The 23,165-nt window shown below is 38.3% G+C and overlaps 1 protein-coding gene across 9 annotated transcripts in view; it reads right to left on the reverse strand.

The window, feature by feature from the left end:
• Positions 1-5,361: 5,361 nt before the first annotated feature.
• Positions 5,362-23,165, reverse strand: part of map4l (microtubule associated protein 4 like) — a 45,617-nt gene continuing 27,813 nt past the window's right edge. For 3 of the 9 annotated variants that reach the window (XM_067453808.1, XM_067453800.1, XM_067453799.1), the window contains 11 exons: positions 20,698-21,131; positions 20,258-20,452; positions 19,066-19,189; positions 18,305-18,349; positions 15,658-15,914; positions 13,825-13,878; positions 12,088-12,180; positions 11,802-11,883; positions 11,592-11,698; positions 8,948-9,128; positions 5,362-5,525 (listed from right to left, as the gene is read on the reverse strand). In XM_067453808.1, the coding sequence (XP_067309909.1) occupies positions 5,521-5,525; positions 8,948-9,128; positions 11,592-11,698; positions 11,802-11,883; positions 12,088-12,180; positions 13,825-13,878; positions 15,658-15,914; positions 18,305-18,349; positions 19,066-19,189; positions 20,258-20,452; positions 20,698-21,131 (1,577 nt within the window). In that variant the 3' untranslated portion in view covers positions 5,362-5,520. The remainder of the gene's footprint in view (positions 5,526-8,947; positions 9,129-11,591; positions 11,699-11,801; positions 11,884-12,087; positions 12,181-13,824; positions 13,879-15,657; positions 15,915-18,304; positions 18,350-19,065; positions 19,190-20,257; positions 20,453-20,697; positions 21,132-23,165) is intronic. The other 6 variants (XM_067453803.1, XM_067453801.1, XM_067453805.1 and 3 more) reach the window with 6 other exon arrangements.

The following is a 23,165-nucleotide window of genomic DNA, read 5'->3' on the forward strand; positions in this document are numbered from 1 at the left end:
GTGTTGTAGCCTATGCTGGTGAACGCTTTCGTGAAACTTCGAAAACTTTGCGAATCATTTGTTTTGAACCAGTGATTCGGATCTCGAATGAATCAAAACAAAAGGTGTGAGCATATCTATGGGTGTGAGTGTCGACTAGAAGCGGTGCTGTGCAGACAGACCGATAAGCAGTGACATCAAAGTACCGCGAGAACGATTAGAGAGCTGACGTCTCCATATCATGCTGATCGGTACTGAAAAACCGTTTGCTCAAAAAAAAAAAAAAAAAAGAGAACCGTTTGCTCTGAGTCTGTACCAACTCAAGTCCACGAACGTTTTTGTTTTGTTTTATTTATTTAAGTTTTTATACATTTGCAGAGTTTTAATACATTTGTATAATAAAAATGAGTTTGAGTTAATAGTCTCATATTGGCCTGATTAAAGGGATATTTCACCCCTATAGAAAAATAAACATATCCGTTATAAAGTAAAATATCTAGTCTCCAATGGACCGCCTAAGTACTTGCACAACGATCACTTCAGATGTAGCATTAGTCTTTTGAACTGCGAAAGGCTTTACATTTTATGTGTGAATACAAAAGGTACAGTTCACATGGAAGCAAGATATTTTACTTCATAAAGTTTTGAATATTGATAATTTTCTTACACAAACCAATCAATTCCTTTCTGAAGGCCTTTATTAACCCCCAAACCATTTATAATGGATGGGTGCACCTTTCTGAGCTGCCATTATAATGCTTGGATTAGCCAGGAATTGAGGATGAGTAAATTATGGGATAGTTTAAATCAGGGGTCCCCAGACTCGGTCCCGGAGGGCCGCTGTCCTGCAGAGTTTAGCTCCAACTGCAATCAAACACACCTGAACCAGCTAATCAAGGTCTTACTTGGTCCGATTAGCTGGCTCAGGTGTGCTTGATTGGGGTTGGAGCTAAACTCTGCAGGACACCGGCCCTCCAGGACCGAGGGTTTAAATGTTTGGGTGAACCAGCCCTTTAACCAAGCTATATATATTATATATTTATTATATAATAAAAATTCATAATCAAAGCCTTAATTGATATTTATCTTCCTATATGTTATGTTTTTGCTTAAGAGAACCACGGACTGTTTCTTGTTTTCTAAAGTGTGTATTTGCTCTCTGAGGAGGAGTGACTGAAGGTCTGGCCATGTGTAATGTGTCACTAAACACTTGGTAGCAACAAGGTGTTGTGTGTTTGGATTTTAGAGGTATCACACACTCCTAACATGTAAGGAGTGCAGAAACAGTGTTTGCTCATATAGCTCGGCTTCCAGATATGAGATATGGATTTGACTTTCATTTAATTTATTAGATCTTATTCAATATATTTCCTTTTACTGAGTCAAGATGAATATTGCCTGTACTATTGTGTGTCCCTCTCACGGAAAGAAAGCACATGTTATCAGTATGTTTTGGGGAACATTCTAGTTAGAACTGGAGCTTAATCAGCTCCAACCTTGGAGAGACTGTGTATCTGTGTATGTGCACAATATTCTGTGTTAAAGATCAGTGTTGAGGTGGTGTACAATGGACATTCTAAGAAATGGATGGATTTGTTGTTCTGGGCAAGCTTGCGCCTGCTCCAGCTGGAAGGTCACTATGGGCCTAATACCAGGGTAAAAGCGTCAACAAGTGACATGTCTATGGAGACGTGCATCAGATTAACTGACAATGTGTGGACATTTACCATGATTGTGCATTTTCTCTGAGCCAATCAGAACCATCTACATTGCAGTAGTGACGGATAGACCTTGAAAACAGTATAACTGTTGTGACATTTACGATAGGGTGAGGCAACGAAAGGTGAGAGGGGGAGCGCGGCCTACAAACTCCTTGTAAGACTTGAAGCTGGCTTCTGCTGTTGAAACTGCAAACTTTTCTTAAAGCTACACAGTGTGATATTTTCCACCATCTAGCGGTGTAAAGGTATATGACCATCCAGTGAATAATAGTTTCTGTTCCTCTCAATTTTGGTTTCGTTTTAAGTCCTACGGTGGCCGATTTAGTCCAAGATTAACATGGCAATCCCTCTCTTCACATTCGATACGGTGCCATCGAGTGTTAAAACGCGAAAGGCGGAGCTTGAATTTACGGGTATGTCCCTCTTTGGCTAATGTACTTTCAAGATGGAGGGAAAACATGGCGACCGGCATTCGAAGCCCTCACCTGTATATATTTTCAATGGCATATTATAAACTTACGAGAATACTTTATTACTTGAAAGAAGTAAATACACATTAATGAGCACATATATTTTTGAAAGAACTAAGTGTTTTTAGCTAACACACTCCATACATTTTATCATTTAATAAAATAACATATAGCCTATTAGGCTAGATGATTTGATAATGCCATTGAAAGATTACACTTTAAATAAAACATTTGCAATTGGTTTATGAAATGATTTTCATTGCATTTACGTAATTTTGACCAGGAAATTGTGTAATTGTAAATTGATTTAAAGTTCTGAAAAGCTTTGTTTCTCCCATCATACTGTATACCTCCTTGCAGGTAACATGCTGTCAACAACTACAAAAATTAATAAATAAATACACAACCATGTTGCTTGACTTTTTTATTTATTCATGATTAAATATCCACATCACTAGTTAACAATTAATCACAATTATTTCTTTCATACCAAAAAAATACTTCTTAATTAAGAGGGGAGACAGTAAATCAAATTTAGGACCATGTCTGTAGTCCATGTTGTCAGCATGCGCTTTTGGTGTGTTTTGATGGGTAGTACACACACACACACATTGTGAGTCCAAACAGACACACTAGGGGGCTCTTTTGCTGCCTAACTGGAGTGCTCTATCTACTTTTAAACATGCCGATAAGCCTACCAGTTACAGTTAGTCTCATACAGATGTGCAGCATGGATATCCAAACAACATTCAAGGTCTATGTGTCAGGTGCAGTTTTGTGGGAGGAATCATTGTTCCTGTGGTTACTGATTACCTCTAAGATTTCACCACACTTTTGCATCCAGTCTCAGGCTACTCAAGTCATTACCAGAATGCTGTGCCTTATCTACAATAGCCTACAAAAGGACATCCTCAGGGTCCTTTGAGCTTTTCGGTCTTTATTCAAAATCACACTCCTCCTCCTCCTATTGATTACACTGTATTTAGTATGTGATCTGTGATGACAAAGAGAAAAAATTACACACATAATAAATATTCTTTGCTTCCGGAATACATTACATTTTAAAAACATTCTTGTTTGCCAGCCCTTTTTACAGAAAAAAGGCAGTCTCACTTAAGAATAAAATACTATCTGGAGAAATATTCATAGATGCAAAATCTTCACTTTGCTTCTCTATACAACCCAATCAAGAAGTGTATTCCCTCTGCGGGGTATAAAGTGTGAAACGTGTATTTACAAAACTGCTTTGAGCGGACTGGTGTGGGGGATGTGAGAGGTGTATTAACACTGTTAGTGTGTTCATTCATTATGGAAAGAGCTGTCTGAAGGCATGAAAGGTTATGATCACTGTATCAAGAGTACAACACTGAAGTTTACTGGCACAGCCCCTGAACGGTACACACTAATCACAAAAGGAACTACAGACAGGACCGTTTGGCCAAGCGCAACTGCTCTACACTAAGCACACTGGCTCACACTTGTACAAACTGTATTTACAGAATGCTATTTGAGACACAGGTACATGTTTTGCATTTTTAAGTAACTAGGGCTCTTTTTCAAAGGACAAAATTTAGGAAGATGTGCTCAGTCAATCATATCGCTCAGTTTGTAGTATAAAACATCCATCATAAAGTGCATTTAAATGCTCATCAGCTAATTATTTAATAGGATATTTGCATAATTTAATACTTCCTACTCAGTTTTATTATGGGAATTTCTTTGATGTTACAACATTACCACTTTAAATCTGATAGATAGACCTGCCATGACATCACAGTATAATACCAGGAAAAAAGAATATTCCACAACATGTAGGGAATCAAACCCTTTATATAACCTTTTAACCAACAACAGCAACTTGTTTGTTTTCTCTGCAGGCATTGTGCAGCTAAAGGTATCTAGAGTAATATTACTACCAGTAAAGTGCCCACAAATTCACTGTTAAACAGTGTCACTAGTCATGAGCTTCAAAAAAGCAGCCCTACAATAGTAGGTTTGGAGAGTTTAAAACTATGATATTAAACTACTTTGTGAATAATACATCACTTGGTAAAAAAAAAGCACAAATAGCATTTCCTACTGTGTTCGATTAAATAGTCATTTTATAAACAACAATTTACCAATTGCCATTGAATAAATTAATAGGGAATTGCTTAGTATATATTTGCTGTTAATGTAATGGGCCCTCCCACAGTTTATACGTTCAGTGCAAAAGTCTTCTACTTTTTGAACTTGGAAGTACAATAATTCAAGGTGAGGGATGATTTGGACCTTTGAGCAAATAATCATGACCTGTGTACGGAGTGTAAACATTTCCATTCTAACTTTCTGAAATCTTACTTTATCCATCTATATTCCTTTCCATCCTGTCTGTTTAGCTTGCGTGCCACTGCCTTTTTATATTCTTGTGTCATGCTGTAGTTTATGTGTGTCTTAGTTCACAAGATGCTCTTGAGGGAAATGGAAAGTGGAAGATGTAATCAGATGGTTAGACATCATAATGATACAGCTCATTGTTACAGTAATTTACGCAAACACGATACAGCAAACTCATCGAAGATGTAAATATGCTATTGTCTCAACAGCCTATACGTTTCAAATGATTATGTGCTCATTTAAATACTATGGGAGACCAGGGTTTATAATTCGTGTGAGGTGGACAAGGTCAGTGGAGCAAAGGAAGCAGATGGATGGATGGCGGCCCCACATACTAACAATACAGGGATCTTAACTGCCATTATATGATGTAATAAGCTACATCTCGAGTGAGTCCTGGGGTTCCCATTGGAGAACATCTACTGCCAAAGAGATAAAGACAGAAAATCTAAATTTAGGTCTGTCCAAGGGATAACACAGGCTTGTAGGAAGTCTATAAACAATGCTGTGGTTTTAACAAAGATGACACTAAGAGCTATGCAGCTGGACAACCATTCAGCCATCTCCAAACATCTGGAGACTTCATCTCACATCTAGCCTCAAACCAAACCCTGTGGTCGAACAGCAGCACTGTAAATTAAGTCTTTCCCAAAACATGATCTCATTGGTGCTTTCCCAGCAAGGAATAAACAGAAGGGAACTGAAAAAAAGAGAAGAAGCTAATGAGAAGATGGGTTTAAAAGGGACAAGCTGTGTTGAAATGCCCTTCTCTTTCTGGTTTGCACCCATCTCTTGGCTGAGTGAATGGGAAAAGCTGGGTTGAGCGTGAGGACATGGCGGACCCCAGAGAAACACTGAGAGAGGTGCTGCGATGTGGGTGGGGGTGGCTGCCACTCAGGGGGGACCAGGAGATGATTTTAGCGCCGTGGTCCGTGCGAGCTCGTGCGTTCTCACGGAAGTTCAGCTTGTAGGACTCAGTCTGGAGGAAAAGAAAGGGAAAAGCTATATTAAAAATCCAGCGAGCAAATTTGCATTTAAAAGATGTCTAATTGCCTTCCAAACACAGCCCTGACATCTAGGCTAAAACAAGATGTCTAACCACAGCCCATGAATAGACTAGTCATCAATCGTGGTCACATACAGGCTACACATAGAACAAGAACATGTCAAAGAAATGAAACCAAATACCTTGTAATCACTGTTGACTTGGCTTACATGATGGAATATCAAACATCTTGCGAGTTATTTTGGTAAAAACGACATGTAACTATATTTAAGGTTATTTTGGCTAGAAGTGGGTTACTCGTAGCCGGACTATATCGGGTCTGCTATACACCGAGACGGTGAAATGACGGCTATTGCTTGCTGGGAAGGTACAACTCAATTTATAGACAATGGCAAGAAAAAAATAAATAAAAAAAAATAGCTGGGCACAGATTCATACATCTCAATACATACAACTTTTAAATATTCAAAAAAAGATTACAGATTTTCCTCCCTAACCTAATCTGTTCCCAGTATAAATAAGGCGTGTCAGGTATTCAGAATTGAACTGAGAATATCTTTTAAATTTCAGTTTAGATCTTGAATTTAGGATGAAGAAATGCTAATCAAATTTAAATCCTTTTTAAAAAATTTGGAAAAATATTATAAAAAGTATTTTTAGTTCATAGCCTATATAGTCAGTGTATTGAAGATATATTTTGAAATTTATATTTCATCCTATTTAATAAATTAAAGGTGCACTATGTAGTATTTTTGCAGTAAAATATCCAAAAAACATTAGGACGGTTATATATTTTGTTTAGTTGAGTACCTACAATATCCCAAATGTTTCCAACTATTTGTAAATTGTGCGAAAATTGCTATTTTAACTAAGGACTGGGACTAGGGCTGGGATAAACGATTATTTTTTAAACGATTAATCTAGCGATTATTTTTTCGATGCATCGATTAATCTAACGATTAATTTTTCCTGTCCGATTCGGTTACGATTCGATTCGATTACCGATTATCTCCCCATTAATTGCCTAATAGCAATTTATACATGTTGATTTAATTATCTGAATGAAAAAATGAATTCCTTAACATTGCAATATATGTTTATTGCTCTTAAAATTCCAAAGTAAGACTATACAAGAGCAATGCATTCAATAAAACCTTGAAAACATAAAGTAGGCTACACACACACACACACACACACACACGCACACACACACACACACACACACACACACACACACACACACACACACACACACACACACACACACACACACACACAAATAAATAAGTATTAACCTACAACAAAGAAACATATTATACGATTTTTCTATGTATGCAACTCAGCCTACAGGCTATGCCCATCGATTAAATATCAACAAGTTGGTTAATCAAATCCAGGGACACTGCAAGCGTGAGCGTCTCGGCTGCGTGGCGTGTCTGTTTTTGTTTCGGCTCCCATGTTAACAGGTTCTGCACACTGACTGTGACGCGCGGAAAACGCGTGCATGCTAGAAATAGAAGAGCGCCTATTTTTCACGCGTGTTGGGAGCGTCTCCAGGCAAAATAGAATAGGAAAAGATGTTTATATATCATTTTGACACGAATACATATTATTAAATTACATGTTCATGTTTGAAAGTCTGTAGGTTTACATAAATGCAGATATAGGCTTAATTTTAATAATAAAAAACGACAATTATCGATTTTGAAATATTGCAACTGTCAATACAGAACGAAATATTCTGTAGCCTATTTTGCCATCAATACCATAGATATGTGGCTACTCCTGACGTTGTCTTTGCTGTATCAGTAGGCTATTTATGTTTAACATTAGGAATAGGGCTTCCCTCCGCATCAATAACAGCAGCAGCGCCGCGTCAGACACGCTTCTAGTGTGCAAAGGCAGAGAAAACGCCACGCAGCCCCGTGGCTGACCCGCAACAGAAACGCCACGCGCATCCGCGGCATGACAGTGAAAAAAGTTACATGTAGAGTGCATTATGGCCGCCAATATTCCGTTAAAAACCAGAATAGTCCTGGGATGAAACTGCTCACTTAGAGGATGGATACCCTCGGTCACATCAGCGCGATTAGACATTGAACATTTTAAATTTAAAACAGCTTATTATGTAGGTAACGTAGCCAATGTGTCCGATGCTTTCACTTGATGCAAACGTTTGTTTTTGTGATTAAAATACATCAAATATTACCAAAACATCTGTCTTCCTGTGTGCAGAAATTTGTTTATGTAGCCGTGACAACAAAACGCGTGCGCGCATGCCTGTGATGCTCCGTGCGCACCGCGCGCCAACCCCATAGACTGTGGCCAACCCGCAAGCCTTGCACTTCTGAAAGTCTGAGGAGCCACTCGTGTTGCTACCATAGATATACATAATAAATAATATACTTAATTACATAATATACTTTATTATGTACATCTATGGTTGTTACTACTCTCCGGCGCCGCCATCTTTATTTTGAGTCTGACGAATCGACGCGCATATTTTGCGTCGACGTATTTTTTGCGTCGACGTCATCGATGACGTCAACGCATTGTCCCAGCCCTAACTGGGACGTTTCAGCATAACGTTAGCGTATGACGAAGTCACCTGTCAATTGCGTCATATCTGCGCAACCCTCGGTTTTGAGTTTTATTTGGCAGGAGCACTTTACTCTTAGCAGTGTGAACCATAGGTGTGAACAAGTGAACGCACGGAGTAATGTCATAACATCACATTCAACACACTTAAATGTATCTAATATGATAAACAGAGCTGCATTACCTCATAATCATAAGCGGAAAAGCGGATCAGTGCAGGCGCCCGGCGAATGTGTCCTGTCCTGTCATAATAAAAGTCCCGGTGTTCGTGAGGCGGGTATTTGTTTAACAATCGGTCCAGCAGCTGTGCTCAGCTCCACAACACTTGGTCCTGCGCTGCTTCACACTACAGTAACGTTAATAACCGCATGCATGAATGTGATTTCTGCCCGAGTCCTATTTTCCACCGGATGTGAGGTGAAGACCACATGTCCCAAGATGCTGAGCTCAAACTTTGCGTCATCAAACTATGCATTTGTTTTGAATAGGCGCCCTCCAGTGGACTGAAAGTTGCATAGTGCACCTTTAACTTGGTGCAAAGGTTTAAGAACTCTTCATTTGCCAAAATCCAATACCTTTGAAGTTCTTTGAATTGTAATTCAGTCAATTCTTTTCCCCGTCATTCTAATTAAAATTTTAGTTCAAATTCCTGTACGGTCAATTCAATTGAAAATTACAACTCAAGAATTAAAAGGGAGCCAATTATTGAATTCTGATATTCATAATATAATGTGTCTTCCCATGTTTATCTATATAAGGTGTCATAGAATGGCTGAATCTGCTAATTTTGCACTTACTTGTCCCAGGGATGCGCTTGTCTAGGCCCTGGGAGTCCCGGGGCCCTTCTCCCAAAGAAGGTACATTAGCAGGAGAGCTCTCCTTCATCCCGTTCTCTTTTGCTCCATTACCTGCCTGCAAGGGCTGAGAGACGGCAGGGGGAGAAGGACTTCCTTCAGATTTCTGCTGAACCTCGTCAGCCTGGAAACACATTGCAAATGCAAGGAGTCAAAAAATACACAGGAGGCAAAGGTGCATTTATCGCTGGGTATAAGAATGTAAGGAGAGTATATGAAAGGCAAAAACCATTGTGTTAACCCTTAACAGCTGTGTTATTTTATACACTTTAAGTACACAAGAGACCCTGCCATTCAAAAGTTTCGAGTCAGTATGAATTTTTTTCATGTTTTTGAAAAAGGTTTCATGCATTTATTTGATCAGAAATACAGTAAACAGTAATATTCTATGCTGAAAAATTCGGCAAAAACCAGCATGAATTCCATGCTGGCCCAGGGTGGTTTGTGCGGGTTTGTGCTGGTTTGGAACTGGTATAGTGCTGGTTTAGCTGGTGGACCGGCATAGTCATGCTGTTCTCAAGCAAAGGGAAGCTGGTTCACCAGCATGGTCTTGCGGGATTGAGTGTGAGTAGGCCAGTTGTCTGTATGCAAGCAGTGTTTTGGGGACAAGCATTGTTTTTTCATGCATATTAATTAATGATTTAAATGAATAACAATATAAGATTAAAACGTATGACTTATAGTAACATATAATTATAACTACACTGTAAAAAACAATATATGTTTCCCATTGAAAATGTTCTAGTGACTGATCACTGGCCAAATTGAATGTCTGTGAACTGATGCAATTTAATTAACAGAAATTCAATTTGGCTGAAAATTTAAGGGTGTAATCAGTTACTAGAAAATGTTCATTTGAAGACCTGATTTTTTTTTTACAGTGTATATAATTTCTGTTGTTCCCTCTGTTATTTTTATTTTATTTTTTAGTTATGATTATATTATTAATCAATGTCCGAAGAATAAGTACAAATTCTAACTGGTAAAACATTTAAAAGTATTGAAAGATTTGTCTCGTTTCAAAGAATCTGTACACAAATCAGTCAAAAATGACTTGTGTACATTACAAAAACTAAACATTTAGAGATATAAAAACAAAGAAAAGTGTTGAATTACAACATAATTATAAACAGTTTGATCAATAAAATGGGTTATGAGAATTTTTCTCCAATGGGAAAGTTAATAGTAAATAAAAGTTGCTGTTTTTAAAGATGTCCATGCTCATTTGGGAACCCATGCAGTGGAAATCACTTTTAGCCCCTGATTCCACAAAGTACAGAGTAAAAGGGGTCATATGGCAGTCAGGAACATGAAGTATCATGGACAATAGTGATAGCATGCACTTTCATCAATTTCAAACAGATAATTAAGTGTCCAACTAAAGGTAACACTAATCACTAATTTTATACCTGTACCATATGAAAGAAATAAAGCCAAAATGGTTTGGTAGTGGTAGTGATGATGTGTAAGCATCCTCTTTTGAGATCATTGATTTTGCAGTTGATTTAGTCTAAGGCTGTGTGACTGTGAGTCAGTTGTAGGTGTTGTTTTTCTCTTCTCTTTTTCCCTGTTCTTGTTGTTCCTCTTATTTTCAGTGATACTGCTTGTGAAACCACAGAGGTCGATCATCACTTGCAGAGCGAATCTATTGTATTTCACTAACTGCTACACTGCTTCTGTGTTCGTTTTACTCTATAGATTGGGATCATATGAAAACTAAGCAGTGATCAGTTAAAACTGATGCTCTGCCAATAAGCATGTCACCTATATCATAGTGTTTTTCTTTACTAGATAATTGATTAAAATCGGATAATCACCTTGGTCTTTATTTAACTATAAACACACACTAAGAAACATGATATGTAACACATACACAAGTTTTGTCATGGTCTGGCTGGGATCATACCAGCTCCCACAAGATAACTTATGCTGGTCCACCAGCACAGCAGCAATAATCTAGCTGGGAACCAGCAAACCATCAACCAGAATCCCATGATGGTCCCAGCATGAAAAAACAACAACTTTATGCTAGTGACCAGCATTGCTGGATTTTTCAACATGAGCCAAAACATTATAACCAGTCACAGGTGAAGCGAATAGCGTCGATCTCCTAACAAGGCCACATGACATTATTAAAACATGAATTCACTAGGAAATATCAAATAACATGCACACAGACTAAATAAGCAGTGCTCAGCCATGTGAGCTGCCATAAACCTGACCACATTTCCATATGCTGACAAGGTTGAATCTCCTTATAAATGGTCTTGCTCATATTCTCTTTTCCATTTGAATATGGAATTATATTATAGTTACATTGGTTGTTATGCTCGACAGTTTGTGGACATATTTGGTCTGTACAGAATTATACTACCTTGCATGCGTTTGTGGTGCATATTAGACCACATCACGAGACTATATTATTGGTGTGCTGTACATTAAATAAATTATCTGGTATTATTACTAATTATTAATTAAAGTTAGGTAGATACTTAACTTGCTTTTGAAAGAACCCCATGGAAATCTAATATCAATAATGAAGAGGGATGCACGTTTCTAATATGTAGTATCCTCTATTTATTACCACCTTAACATTGTTACTTCCTGGTTCATGGCCTACATTGTCCAGTGATCCCACTTTGGCCTTGGCCTTGACATTCACCTTATGGGATTCAATCTTCACATCACCTCCACCTGAGAGAGATCAATCATCATTCACATGGCTATTCATTGCATGTACTCACAATGAGATTGCATTCACAGTAATAGGCAACATTAAAATTGATCCATCCCATACCTGGCTTGTGCTTTATGTTGTCCTTGGATCCACATTTTGCGGTCACTTTGCTCAAGTCAACCTTTTTACTTAAAATCTGAACCTGGAGACCATGAGTAAAGAGTTGCTGGATTGAAGTGTTATTTGTTTGTTATGATGGATGTCTTTAGAGGAATGTCAAACTCACTCATTGTAAACTGATCTGGTTATATGTGGCTCATCACATGCTTGTACTTCTATGAGCAACAAATTGTTATGAAATGAGTTAACACATTTTTATAAAAGAGAGGTGACACTGTACACTTACATTTCCTCCACCAGGTACGTGCTTGATATTGTCCTTGGAGCCGCATCGGGAGGTGATATGGCTGAAGTCCAGCTTTTTGTGGACTATCTGAACCTGAACAGAACACAGAGGACACATGGTCATAGGTTATTCTAACGTAGCACATGCAAAACAGATTGACAAAGAAGCTATGAAGGCTATGGGAGTGTTAAACAAAGTTGTACTATTGTAAATTAAAAGTAAAAAGTAGCATGACGCCACTGAAAATACAAAATCATCATGTTCATGTCAAGCAGTTGAGTTTAAATAACCATAATTTATTTGCAAAAAACAGTTATTTTCTCTTTCTTGTATTTGGAGAGAGCATTTTATGTGGCCACCCTCTGGTAGATTCAAATAAATGTCCGTCTGCTGTGCTGTTTGGTGCAGTATTTGTTTGTGTGACTCATATATTTGTTTGGACAGAGCAACAGCAGGTCAGGAACACTCTGTCTGACTCAGAATGGGTTTTCACAGCCTAAAGCTCACATTATTGCGTTAATCTCAGGTATTGCTTAAACACTCGAGGGGGTACAGTTTAAATCTGTTTCATTTGACCTCTTGTAACAGACAACTCCAGGAAACGCAAACGTGATTTGGAGTTAACTGCACAGCCCAAAGGCTGTGCTGAAAACAGATGAATTTGCTGAAAACAAAAACATGATCATGATGATTCTTTGAGCAGCAAAGAAACACCATTAGCACCATAAAGCCTACTCAGTAGTTAACATGCAAAGCACTGCTAAATTCTTTGTATGGAACTGCATATATGATAGTGTAACAGATATAAAGAAGCACAATTTCTCAAAACACATCTGGAATTGTGAAACAACAGGAGGCTGTAGGTGGTCTTGGGAGCTAAAAACACATTTTGTGATGCACAGTATTTTTGAATGCAAGAAAAAGTTTTCTTAAAAATAACCTGTCAATAATATAATATAATATAATATAATATAATATAATATAATATAATATAATATAATATAATATAATATAATATAATATAATATAAAACAATATTTTGTGTAAGAATTTTAAAAGAAATGTATGGAAATGAACAGTCCAATTTTTCATTTCATACGTTCTCCAAGAATAGCCACAGTCTCCTTTGTGAAAAGTTGCAAGAAAGGTGAGATAAATAGCACATATTTTATGTGCAGTTGAAGCACATTTCCCCTCTTAAAAGCAAAAGCAAGAGTGCAATTAATCGAACATAGGGTAAGAAAAGAATGGCACTTCAAGGTGTTGATACAATTGCTGAGTCTGTACAACATGCACATATGCTATTCTCAGATGTGGTTACCGCAAAGCTTAAGAACAAAAACACTATGACATTTAACTGGTAATAATGGTAAAGCAGACTCTACAAATATTGCACGAATAGTGATGGTGTGGTGTTAAATCCACAAAAGACATATAGGGACAAGGCTGCATTGCTCTAATGATGTTTTTCTAACACATGTATGTAGACAAGTTTATCTACGACAACACCAACACATGTGATCAAATGTTCGTTCAGAAAAACATTTTACCCTAATTTCAGTGCACAAGTTGTCTGTCTTTAAGTGTTTAGTGGTTGGGTGTACACTTGTAAAAATGTGGGTTTGTTAAACCAGTTTCTACAGGATCTGATGATCTTTGGAAAGGCAGCGAAAGTAAGAGCAGGAGAGAGTGATACTGAGGCAGTGAGTCAGGGAGATGTCATTGGGAGGGACTCACTTTGCCCTGGCTGGTCTTTGGCAGAGCATCGGTCTTGCCCTGGGCTGCAGAGACCTGAGGAGACAAGCACCCCTTTAGTCAGTGCAGTTCAGGGAGGAGGTACAGAAAGCCCAGGGTCGCAAGTTCGGAGGAAGGCAGTATGCTTTTGAATCTGAAAGAATCACCTGACAGTTTGTGTCTAGTGTATTTATCTGTGTGTTTGTTCAATTATACAAAGCATGTCTATGGCACCAATGAAAATTAAAGAGGTAGTTTACTCAAAAATTAAAATTATTTTACCATTCACTCACCCTCACTTTGTACCAAACCTATGTGACTTTCTTTTTTATGAGGAAAAATATATTTTATGTTGTCTTGTCTTTATGTACAAAGAAAGTCAATGGGGTACAATGATTTTTTTGGACTGGCAAAAACATTAAAGGGATACTCCACCACTTTTTCATAATAAACTGTTATTCCCTTAACTAAGATGAGTTGATACATACCTCTCTCGTCTCAGTGCGTGCACTTAATCTCTCTGATGCGTGGTGACGATCTGATAGCATTTAGCTTGGCCCACTAAGCCCAGTTCATTCACTATGGTACCAAACTGAGATCAAGTTAGAAGCGACCACACACCTCCACATTTTCCCTATTTAAATACAGTTACACGAACAGTTGAACGACCTAGTATGGTGACACACAAAATAAAACTTGACGCTTTTCTTAGCGGGTTAAAATGGAACTATAATGTATGGCGGAATAGCACTTTTGAGAGTACTTTGACTCGGCGCAGTAAAAAGTTCCGGCTGAAAAATCCTCCCTCACATCGCCCCCTCCCTCTCTCATTTCCGTCAATTGGGGGGAGGGAGAGATGTGAGGTAGGACTTTTCAGGCATGACTTTTTACTGCGCCGAGTCGAAGTACTCTCAAAAGTGCTATTCCGCCATACATTATAGTTCCATTTTAACCCGCTAAGAAAAGCGCCACATTTTATTTTGTGTCATTATACTTGGTCGTTCAACTGTTCGTGTAACTGTATTTAAATAGGGAAAACGTGGAGGTGTTTGGTCGCTTCAAACTTGATCTCTGTTTGGTAACATAGTGAATGAACTGGGCTTAGTGGGCCAAGCTAAATGCTATCAGATCGTCATCGCGCGTCAGAGAGATTAGACACAAGAGAGGTATGTATCAACTCGTCTTAGTTACCATAATCGTCTAGCAAACATAATTAATGGAAAGTTTCATAAAAAGACATGTTAAATGATGTATTGTGGCCTTTGGTTGTCAGTCACTGTCTGAAATCCAAATGCATTGTGTTTTCTAGATTCTTCCCGATAAGAGAAAACCATTTATGGAATCTTGTTATAAGGTTTATTTTTATTTTGAGATGGGGTTGGATAGTTGGCTTGGAGATGGCTATAGAAAACAGACAAATTTATTGCACAAACATTTTATAAGAAAATCTCAGTGTACAATGGACGCCATTTTGGAAGGTGGACGTCAATCGCAGAAATATGTTGGAAGTTGTGCATCCATGAGCTCTGTCAAAACTGTCTGCATCTTAAAGTTAAGGATCAATGAATAATGGTATTTACATTGAGCAGCAGCGAAATGAGACATACGTATGAGAAACAACTACCAGTATAACAGAATTTGAGATTTCTTAATGCGTTTAATGGCAGCACATATGCTTATGATCATGTTGCTAAATAATGCATCAAATTGATTCTAAATCTGTAAAGAAAGTAATGAGGTTAAGTGCAGTATCTATGTGTGTCTCTAAAGCCCAGATTATTTCATTCCTTTTTCACATGCAAATCATCCTGGTTCTGTCCCGACCAATCAACTCACCTTGCCTCCTCCAGGCTGGTACTTTATGTTATCGGTGGAACCGATCTTGGAGCGCACGTTTTTTAGATCTGGCAGCGGTGCGTTTGTGGTCCGGACGTTCCGGGGAGCTCGAGGCACAGGAGGCTTCCTCTCAAGGGGAGTCTGCTTGGGCACGGGGGGTTTGGTGATGCGGGACGGACGAGGGGTTGGGGTCCCATTGGTGGCTGCTGTGCTGGTGGCAGAGGTTGGTGGGCGAGTTGTCCTTGGAGTTGTTTTAACTGTGAAAACATGAAGCAAATAAAGTCAAACGCATATTAAAGGGTCATGAAACCCCCCTGCTGCAGCTGTGTTTTTTCACACCTTCGATTTGAAAAAGCTTGTTAAAAGGGGAGTGGTCGACTGTAAAAAGGTGGGATGGTATTGTGTGGAAAGAGGGAATGGTTTGCATAAATAGGGGAGTGTCAGTAGGTGCATTAAGATTAGCGATACCAACAGCAGCAGTTACAGCGGTTCTGAGACATGCTCTTGGTTCCCGTTGGCATTGTTTACCACAGTGAGATTAAATGAGGGATGAGTACAGCGAATGAGAGAGCTATGAGTGGCGTGCAGCAGAGATCGCAAATCATTCAGCTCTTCAAAGTTCAAACCAGCATAATTCAGTGAGAAATGAAAATGTTATTCTGCATGACGAAATATTTTGCAAACGTGATAAAACTATATTTGTCCAAATATGCACGCTGTTTGGCAAGATGAACAACGCGCCGACGTGATAAGAGAACGTGAACCACCCAACATGCGATGCGACAGAGATGTGTAATTCTAGATCGGGGTAAAAGCGAAGGGGTTTGAGGCTTCATAGTCTCGACCGCGCATCTGAAGCAGAGCGACGCGCACTGGGTTGCCGTGACGATCCGCGCTGTCTATCACTCGGCAGCTAAATCTATATTTGTCCAAATATGCAGCACACTGTTTCACTAAGAGCCCGAACACATGCGGTTAGTGCATGGCTGTGACGACAAATAAAACGGAGAGGACGTGGCTTTTGTTCATTAGCCTACAGATTACAGATTATTATTTTGCACTCCTGACATAGATAGTCAACGCTTGCAGGTTCGGCGTGCGATTCCTCCGGTGAATTTTACTTTACCGAGCCTTTTTAGCAAAGGCTTCCACAGACGGCGCCGGTTACAGCTCGCTCGGCACCCTTTACGTTACTTCGTATCAGCACAACGCCAAGCTTTCCTCCGTGACTTTTCCGCACGCTGCTTCCAAAACTTCCCCACCATATCTCTACAATAATGATGCAAGACGAGCCTGACAGAAGTGACTGTCTCATGCATATTAACTAAATTATCTTGTATGCATACTACAGCGCAGGGATTGGACTGAATGAGCTTTATGTCATGAATATATATCGAGAATCTCTCGGAGCGGTCGACGTCAGCATGTGCCCAGCAGCCCATACTTGGGCCGAAAAGGCCGTGCCGACGTCAGCATTTGTGACGTTGCTCCGACTAAGCTTTTCAAACCGGAAGACAGAAATCGCTCTGAAAAATGCAAAAATAACTATTTTCACATATGAGTACCATTAATGAGTACCCTTAGTGTTTTCAATGATGTGCAGCCTATACATATCTGTTTACATCTCAAAAAAAGTGTTTTGGGGTTTCATGACCCTTTAAGTACAGCAGCAGAAAATAGCACAGCACAGGGTGTTAAATACAGTATGCATGAAAGGTCACAGACAGATAAATCATGTTGTCATTGACCTCATGAATGTTTCTTCTTCCTAAGCCGCACTACAAAAGTGGCAAGCCCTCATCTGAGTGACAAGGTTTTGGGCTGTTGTGTACACAGAGATGAAGAGAGGAGTTGAAGGCTCTATCCGTGTGATGGTTTGAGACAAGCCTTTTTTTTGTAAGTCCCTGATTATGTCAGCATCTTCAGATTTGATGACTAACAACTGCACTAGTCAGTGTGTATTAGCTCAGAACTGCTGTGTTTTCAGGAAACAGTAGAGGTAAACTTCTCACCCGGCTCTTTAAGCCTCCATCAAAGCAGCATTTAGTAACAGCTACAGACAAGTAAGCACCTTTATTTGCACGAAAGCACCTCTGCTGACCACTGAAAAGATGATCTCTCCACTTTTGAATCTGTAATGTTGGACGGTCTCAGCTTACTTCACCAGGATATACTTTCATTTAATGGTTGTTATTCAAGTCTCTGCTAACTGAAAGTGTCTTAATATCTTGCTGGCATGTTTGTTCTATATTGGGAGAACAAACAAGTTAATCACACTTTATATTACACCAAATCTCAAAGTTTAAGATTATTTTGCACATTAAGAATGATGAGACCATTCTAAAATCACGAGTTACAATCTTACTGTCTGCCCTAAAGCAACTTCTGGGAGTTAAAACACACCAGAGTTTGAATTTATAAGTCCACTTGGAAATAAAAGTTTTATTTACAAGGTACACCACTGCTATAATAATCCAGGAAACAACTAGTCATTGATATTTTACTAAATATTACCAGATCTTTTAACTTTTCATGTAGTTTAATTTGCTCTATGTAATTTACTACACCACAAAGTATATCACTATTGTATCAAAATATTTCTGGACAAGAATAAGAAAAATAAGATAGAAAATGGCAAAATTCTCACCTGGTGCCTTTTTCGCCTCTCCTGCTTGGTTTTCAGTCTTTGAAGCTATAAAAACACAATCAAATTAAATTGCATAAACTTAAATGTCATTACAGGAATTAAAATAAGGTTATTAGAACAGAAGTACAGTATATTCAATTGGATTGGTTGCACTGGTGTTTAAAAACATGCCAATTGTTTGGCTGACAAAACACCATTACAACATTTTTAGTAGACAAAAACAGTTTTGACCTTCATACTCTGACTGCCTTGCCTAGAAATCTACACACACCCTAGTAGCAGCAAATCTAATTTAATTGCAGCGAGTGTCGTCTAGCAACTCTAGAGCTGGAAAAACTCTGCTCTGGTTGGTTGTAGCGCTATCCAATTGCGTGCAGAGGGAGTTTGAAAGACAACCGTTTATATCGCCCCTCGGATTGAGCCCAATGCAAATGGTGAGTTTGTAACCCCTACAGCTCGGACCAGGACTCGAACCCGGGTCCGCCGGCATGAGAGTCGGACGCTCTAACAAGGAGGCTAAAGGCTGCAACCTCTAGCGTCAGTCGCTAGAGCATCTCTTGAGGTCAGAGGAGTGAGGTTTACTCGCACAGCAACTACTACTAGCTGGCCTCTGTTACAAGTTCCCATACCAAACATCTTGATGTTGGTCTGGCTTGCCAATATAAAGTCTGTAAGTCTTTGACTCACAGCCTCATTTTTATCCATGTAAAATTCAATCTGCTGTCTACCCTCACTGAATTCTATATGACGGAACAACTCACCTGAGGAGCGTCGGGCAGAGGCGGTAGCTTGGGTGCTTGAGCCGTTTTTAGAGTTGTTAGCAGATGCAGGTTTAGCCTTTGGCACTGGAGGGCGACGCTGGGTTGCTGTGCCAGTCTCAGAAGACTGATGGAAACAATGAGACATCAGAATGCTGAATGACCAGAGATAAGAGTTGATTTCAAGGTTGATTAGATGAGTTACATACACAGTAGCGTAATGCTTGAGGGTGATTGTTCAATTAAGGCAGAGTTTGACTACTTGAAATAAATTTTGGTTTGGATTTTTGATACTGTATGTGATGGTAAACCTTAAATTAACTAATGCAACAAGTTTGCTAGCAGTCAATTAAAGGGATGGCTCGCACAAAAATGTAACATGGTTTTCGATGTAACATCATTTACTCATCCTCAAGTTGTTCCAAATATGTAGGAATTTCTATCTTCTGCTGAACACATAATAAGATATTTTGAAGATTGTCAGTGACCAAACTGTTGATGGGCCCCATTGACTTCCATAGTATGAGGAAAAATACTATGGAAGTCAATGGGGCCCATAAACTGTTTGATTACTGACATTCGTATTTTGTGTTCAGCAAAGAGAGAAAATCAAACATGTTTGGAACAACTTGATGATGAGTAAATTATGACAATTAAAATGTTTGGGTGAACTATCCCTTTAACTAAACTGTATACATTTTTTCCATATTCATATTCATTTCCAAATTATAATCTACTCTTTACAAAGGGATTTTTTTCAAATAATAATAATAAAAAATCCCCTAACTGAAAAATCACCCATATAGGCAAGCAGAGAAGAGATGACAGTCTATAAAAAGGTGATAATGAATTATAGATTAATTATATTCCACAAGTTCCATGCATGAAGGTTGGAGAAAAAGCAGTTTATAACCTGATCCCAATAGAGAGGCATATAATTAGTCCTTATTTTATATTTGTCTATCTTCGAGAAAAATGTATGCAACAGTATCTCATATTTTAACTGTGGCCTAAAACATGCCTTTTTCTTCAGATTTTGTTGGTGATCGAAATTTTGAGTTGACAAAGACACACACACAGCAAGTCATGGGCTGAGTTTAATAGAAGAGATGGGCATTGGAGAAAGTCGAAAGCCACAAAAGTCTCGCCTGTGGATTGTAGGCCGGCTGGGTGCCGAACCCAGGCGTTAACTCACCTTGGCTTTAGTCTCAACAGTAGATGTGGTGGGGGTTTTCTTGGCACCAGCAGTGGGGGTTGGTGCCTTGGGCATAGGGCTTTTCTTATTAGCAGAGTTGGTGGTGGGAGAGGTGCGTTTGGTGGCACTTGCACTGTCTCCAGTGGACAGCGAGTTTGGTCTTGCTGAGCTTTGTTTGGTTGACCCAACTGAAGGCTATATGCATGTATTTGCAAAAAGCACAAAAGAAAAACTAAATGCAAACGTGCGAGCATGATAAAATCAAAATAGCAGCAATGGTTGTACAAATTGCTCATAAATCATAAGTTGTGAGTTTGGGTAACTGATCTTTAATCTTTATAAAGATGAAAAAATGAGAGCAAACACCTGTTCTTCTCAAATGTGGACGTTTAAATCAAAGTTACAGTATCATGAATGAAATCCTTCTGTTCCAGACTTACCTTGGTCTTACTGTCCGGGCTGGTCACGTCCTTGCTCCCATTTGCTGTTGGAGATTTAGCGGATCCTTTAGCAGCCATCACGTTCTTCTCAGCTTTGGCTGTCTTGTCTACTTTTTCTCTGTTGTCTTTCTTCTCCTCTTTCTCCTTGTTCGTCTTCTCAGGTTTGTCTACTTTCTCAACCGTCTCCTTTTTCTCAGCTTTATTATCCTGTTTCTCCTCTTTCTCTGCTTTCTTCTCATCTTTGATGATCTGCTCACTCTTCTGAGTCTTATCCACGCTGTCTGTTTTCTTTGTAATCTCGTCTTTCTTGTCCATGTGATCAATCTTCTCCATCTTCTCTGGCTTGTCTTGCTTCTCAGTTGTGTTGATGCTTTCTATCTTCGAAGCAGTTTGCACCTTCTCCATTTTATCCTTGGCCGTCTTATCTTCTTTTACTTTAAAAAGACAAATTTGAAATATTTGAACATATTTAATCAAACAAATGTTATTATGAGCATTACAATGCATGTTTGTTCACACAGGGCTTTTGGTTTGTAGCTTATTTAGCCGCACTTGATGCCTCAGTCTCAGTACTTTTTGACAATAAGAATGAGAGTAGATGAGCATGATAGGTCATGGAAAAGGGCACAGAAAGTGCCTTGAGCGGACAGACAGAAAAGCACATTGTCAGCCTGAATGCCTTATGTAACTTGGCACCATTCTCTCCACAAAGTGAAAAATCAACAGCCAACGAAAGACAAAAAAGACAAAAAAAAAGAAAAACAGCATGAAAAAGAAAGTGAGTTTATTGTTGCTGAAAGATGACAAATACTTATTACTCATACGCATGTCACAAACATCCAGTTTATTATTTTTTTTCTAATTCTAGCAATATTTATGTAAAGTAATTATTTTGTTCTGTGACTTTCTTATTATATTGTTACATAGATACAAAGAAGTCTGTTTCTTTTTAATTAAATGTAATTGAATTTTATAGATGCATTTTTTGTCCTTTTTCTTGTGTATTTGTCCTTAATAGCAGCTGATTTTCACACTAAAATCAGATAGATTTTCTCTGTGATACTTTTTAATAATGCTCTTGAAGAATATAATACTTATCATTCTTAAGAGATCATTAACTAGAAAGTCCGAACTTTGAAGTCATAAAGTACATGAACATTTAGAACAGATGAAAACCCTGGCTCTGTATCTTTCTCTCAAGCTCTTCGCAGATTCAGACGGTTAAACGGGTGGAAAAGTGTATACGTGTGAAACGTGGGCTCATCCCAGTACTGCAAAATCAAACAATATGACAAAAGGACATCCAAAGGTTACTTATGTTTGTGTATCCCTATAGGTGGCCAGTGCACAGGCAGCAAAAATATCCATCTTTCTGTCGATCTTATACTTGTATCTGTAATCTCTGCATCTGACAATCTGTTTTCATCCAGTGTGTTAATACACCGACATGCACACACACCAATGCATATTCTAATTGTTAATGTGATGTTTAACTGTTTTATTTCCTGTTGTTAGAGGAGTGGGCCTTTCAGGATGTGCATACCCTGAGAGGTGGGAAATGCTCAATTGAACTAATTTAGGAAACAGTTGTGCAAATGACAATATTTGTTTTTCTCTTGCCTCTATGTTGTATTAATGTATTGTTTTAAACTATTGTCTTAACTACCATTTATGAAAATTGCTGAAATATAGAGTTTAGAGAGTCGAGGGTTAGTTACAGAAAATGGTTTGTTCCAAATGATTAAGAGTACCCTTGTCTTAAAGAGTATTCAGAAGTGAGATGGGGCAGCAGGGAGTGGGTTTGCTGTGTTACTTTTACTAAAGCTGTTTCTCATTATGCTATATTAGCCAAGCCAAAATAGAGCTGTCTGATTTACTTTTTGGTTACAAACTATACTCACGTTAAAGAAAAAAAGAAAAGACAAAAAAAGCTAGAGATTCAAACTATCAGAATAACCATGTTGAGCCATAACAATGATCATCATAGCAACTTTTTTTTCTGGATTTAAACATTATTGTAAATATTTGGGATAATATAAGAACACAAGTCAACAAAATGCAATAGACTAAATAAAATAAAATACAATAGAAATACTAAACCATTGTTCTAAAAAAATTACATATTTAAAATATATTAGCTCCATTCATGATAAGCTGAAAATTGTTAGATGTAACTGAGATTAACTAAAAGAAAAGACGCCATTCTGGCTCAAAATGAAATCAGCTGTGCTTAATATAATTTTTCATTGACAACCATCTACTTTATAACAGACTATTGAGAGCATGTTTGACACAAAACCAAATGCACTACTGTTCAAAAGTCTGGAGTTAGTAAGAATGTTTTTAAAAACTTTCATTCAGCAAGGACACATTCAAATCTATCAAAGTAATACTAAAGACTAACAGTTTTACATTGTTACAAAAGATTGCAAATAAATGTTCTTTTGAACTTCCTATTTATCAAAGCA

This window comes from Pseudorasbora parva, chromosome 9, assembly GCF_024679245.1.
Source record: "Pseudorasbora parva isolate DD20220531a chromosome 9, ASM2467924v1, whole genome shotgun sequence".
Lineage (NCBI taxonomy): Eukaryota > Metazoa > Chordata > Actinopteri > Cypriniformes > Gobionidae > Pseudorasbora > Pseudorasbora parva.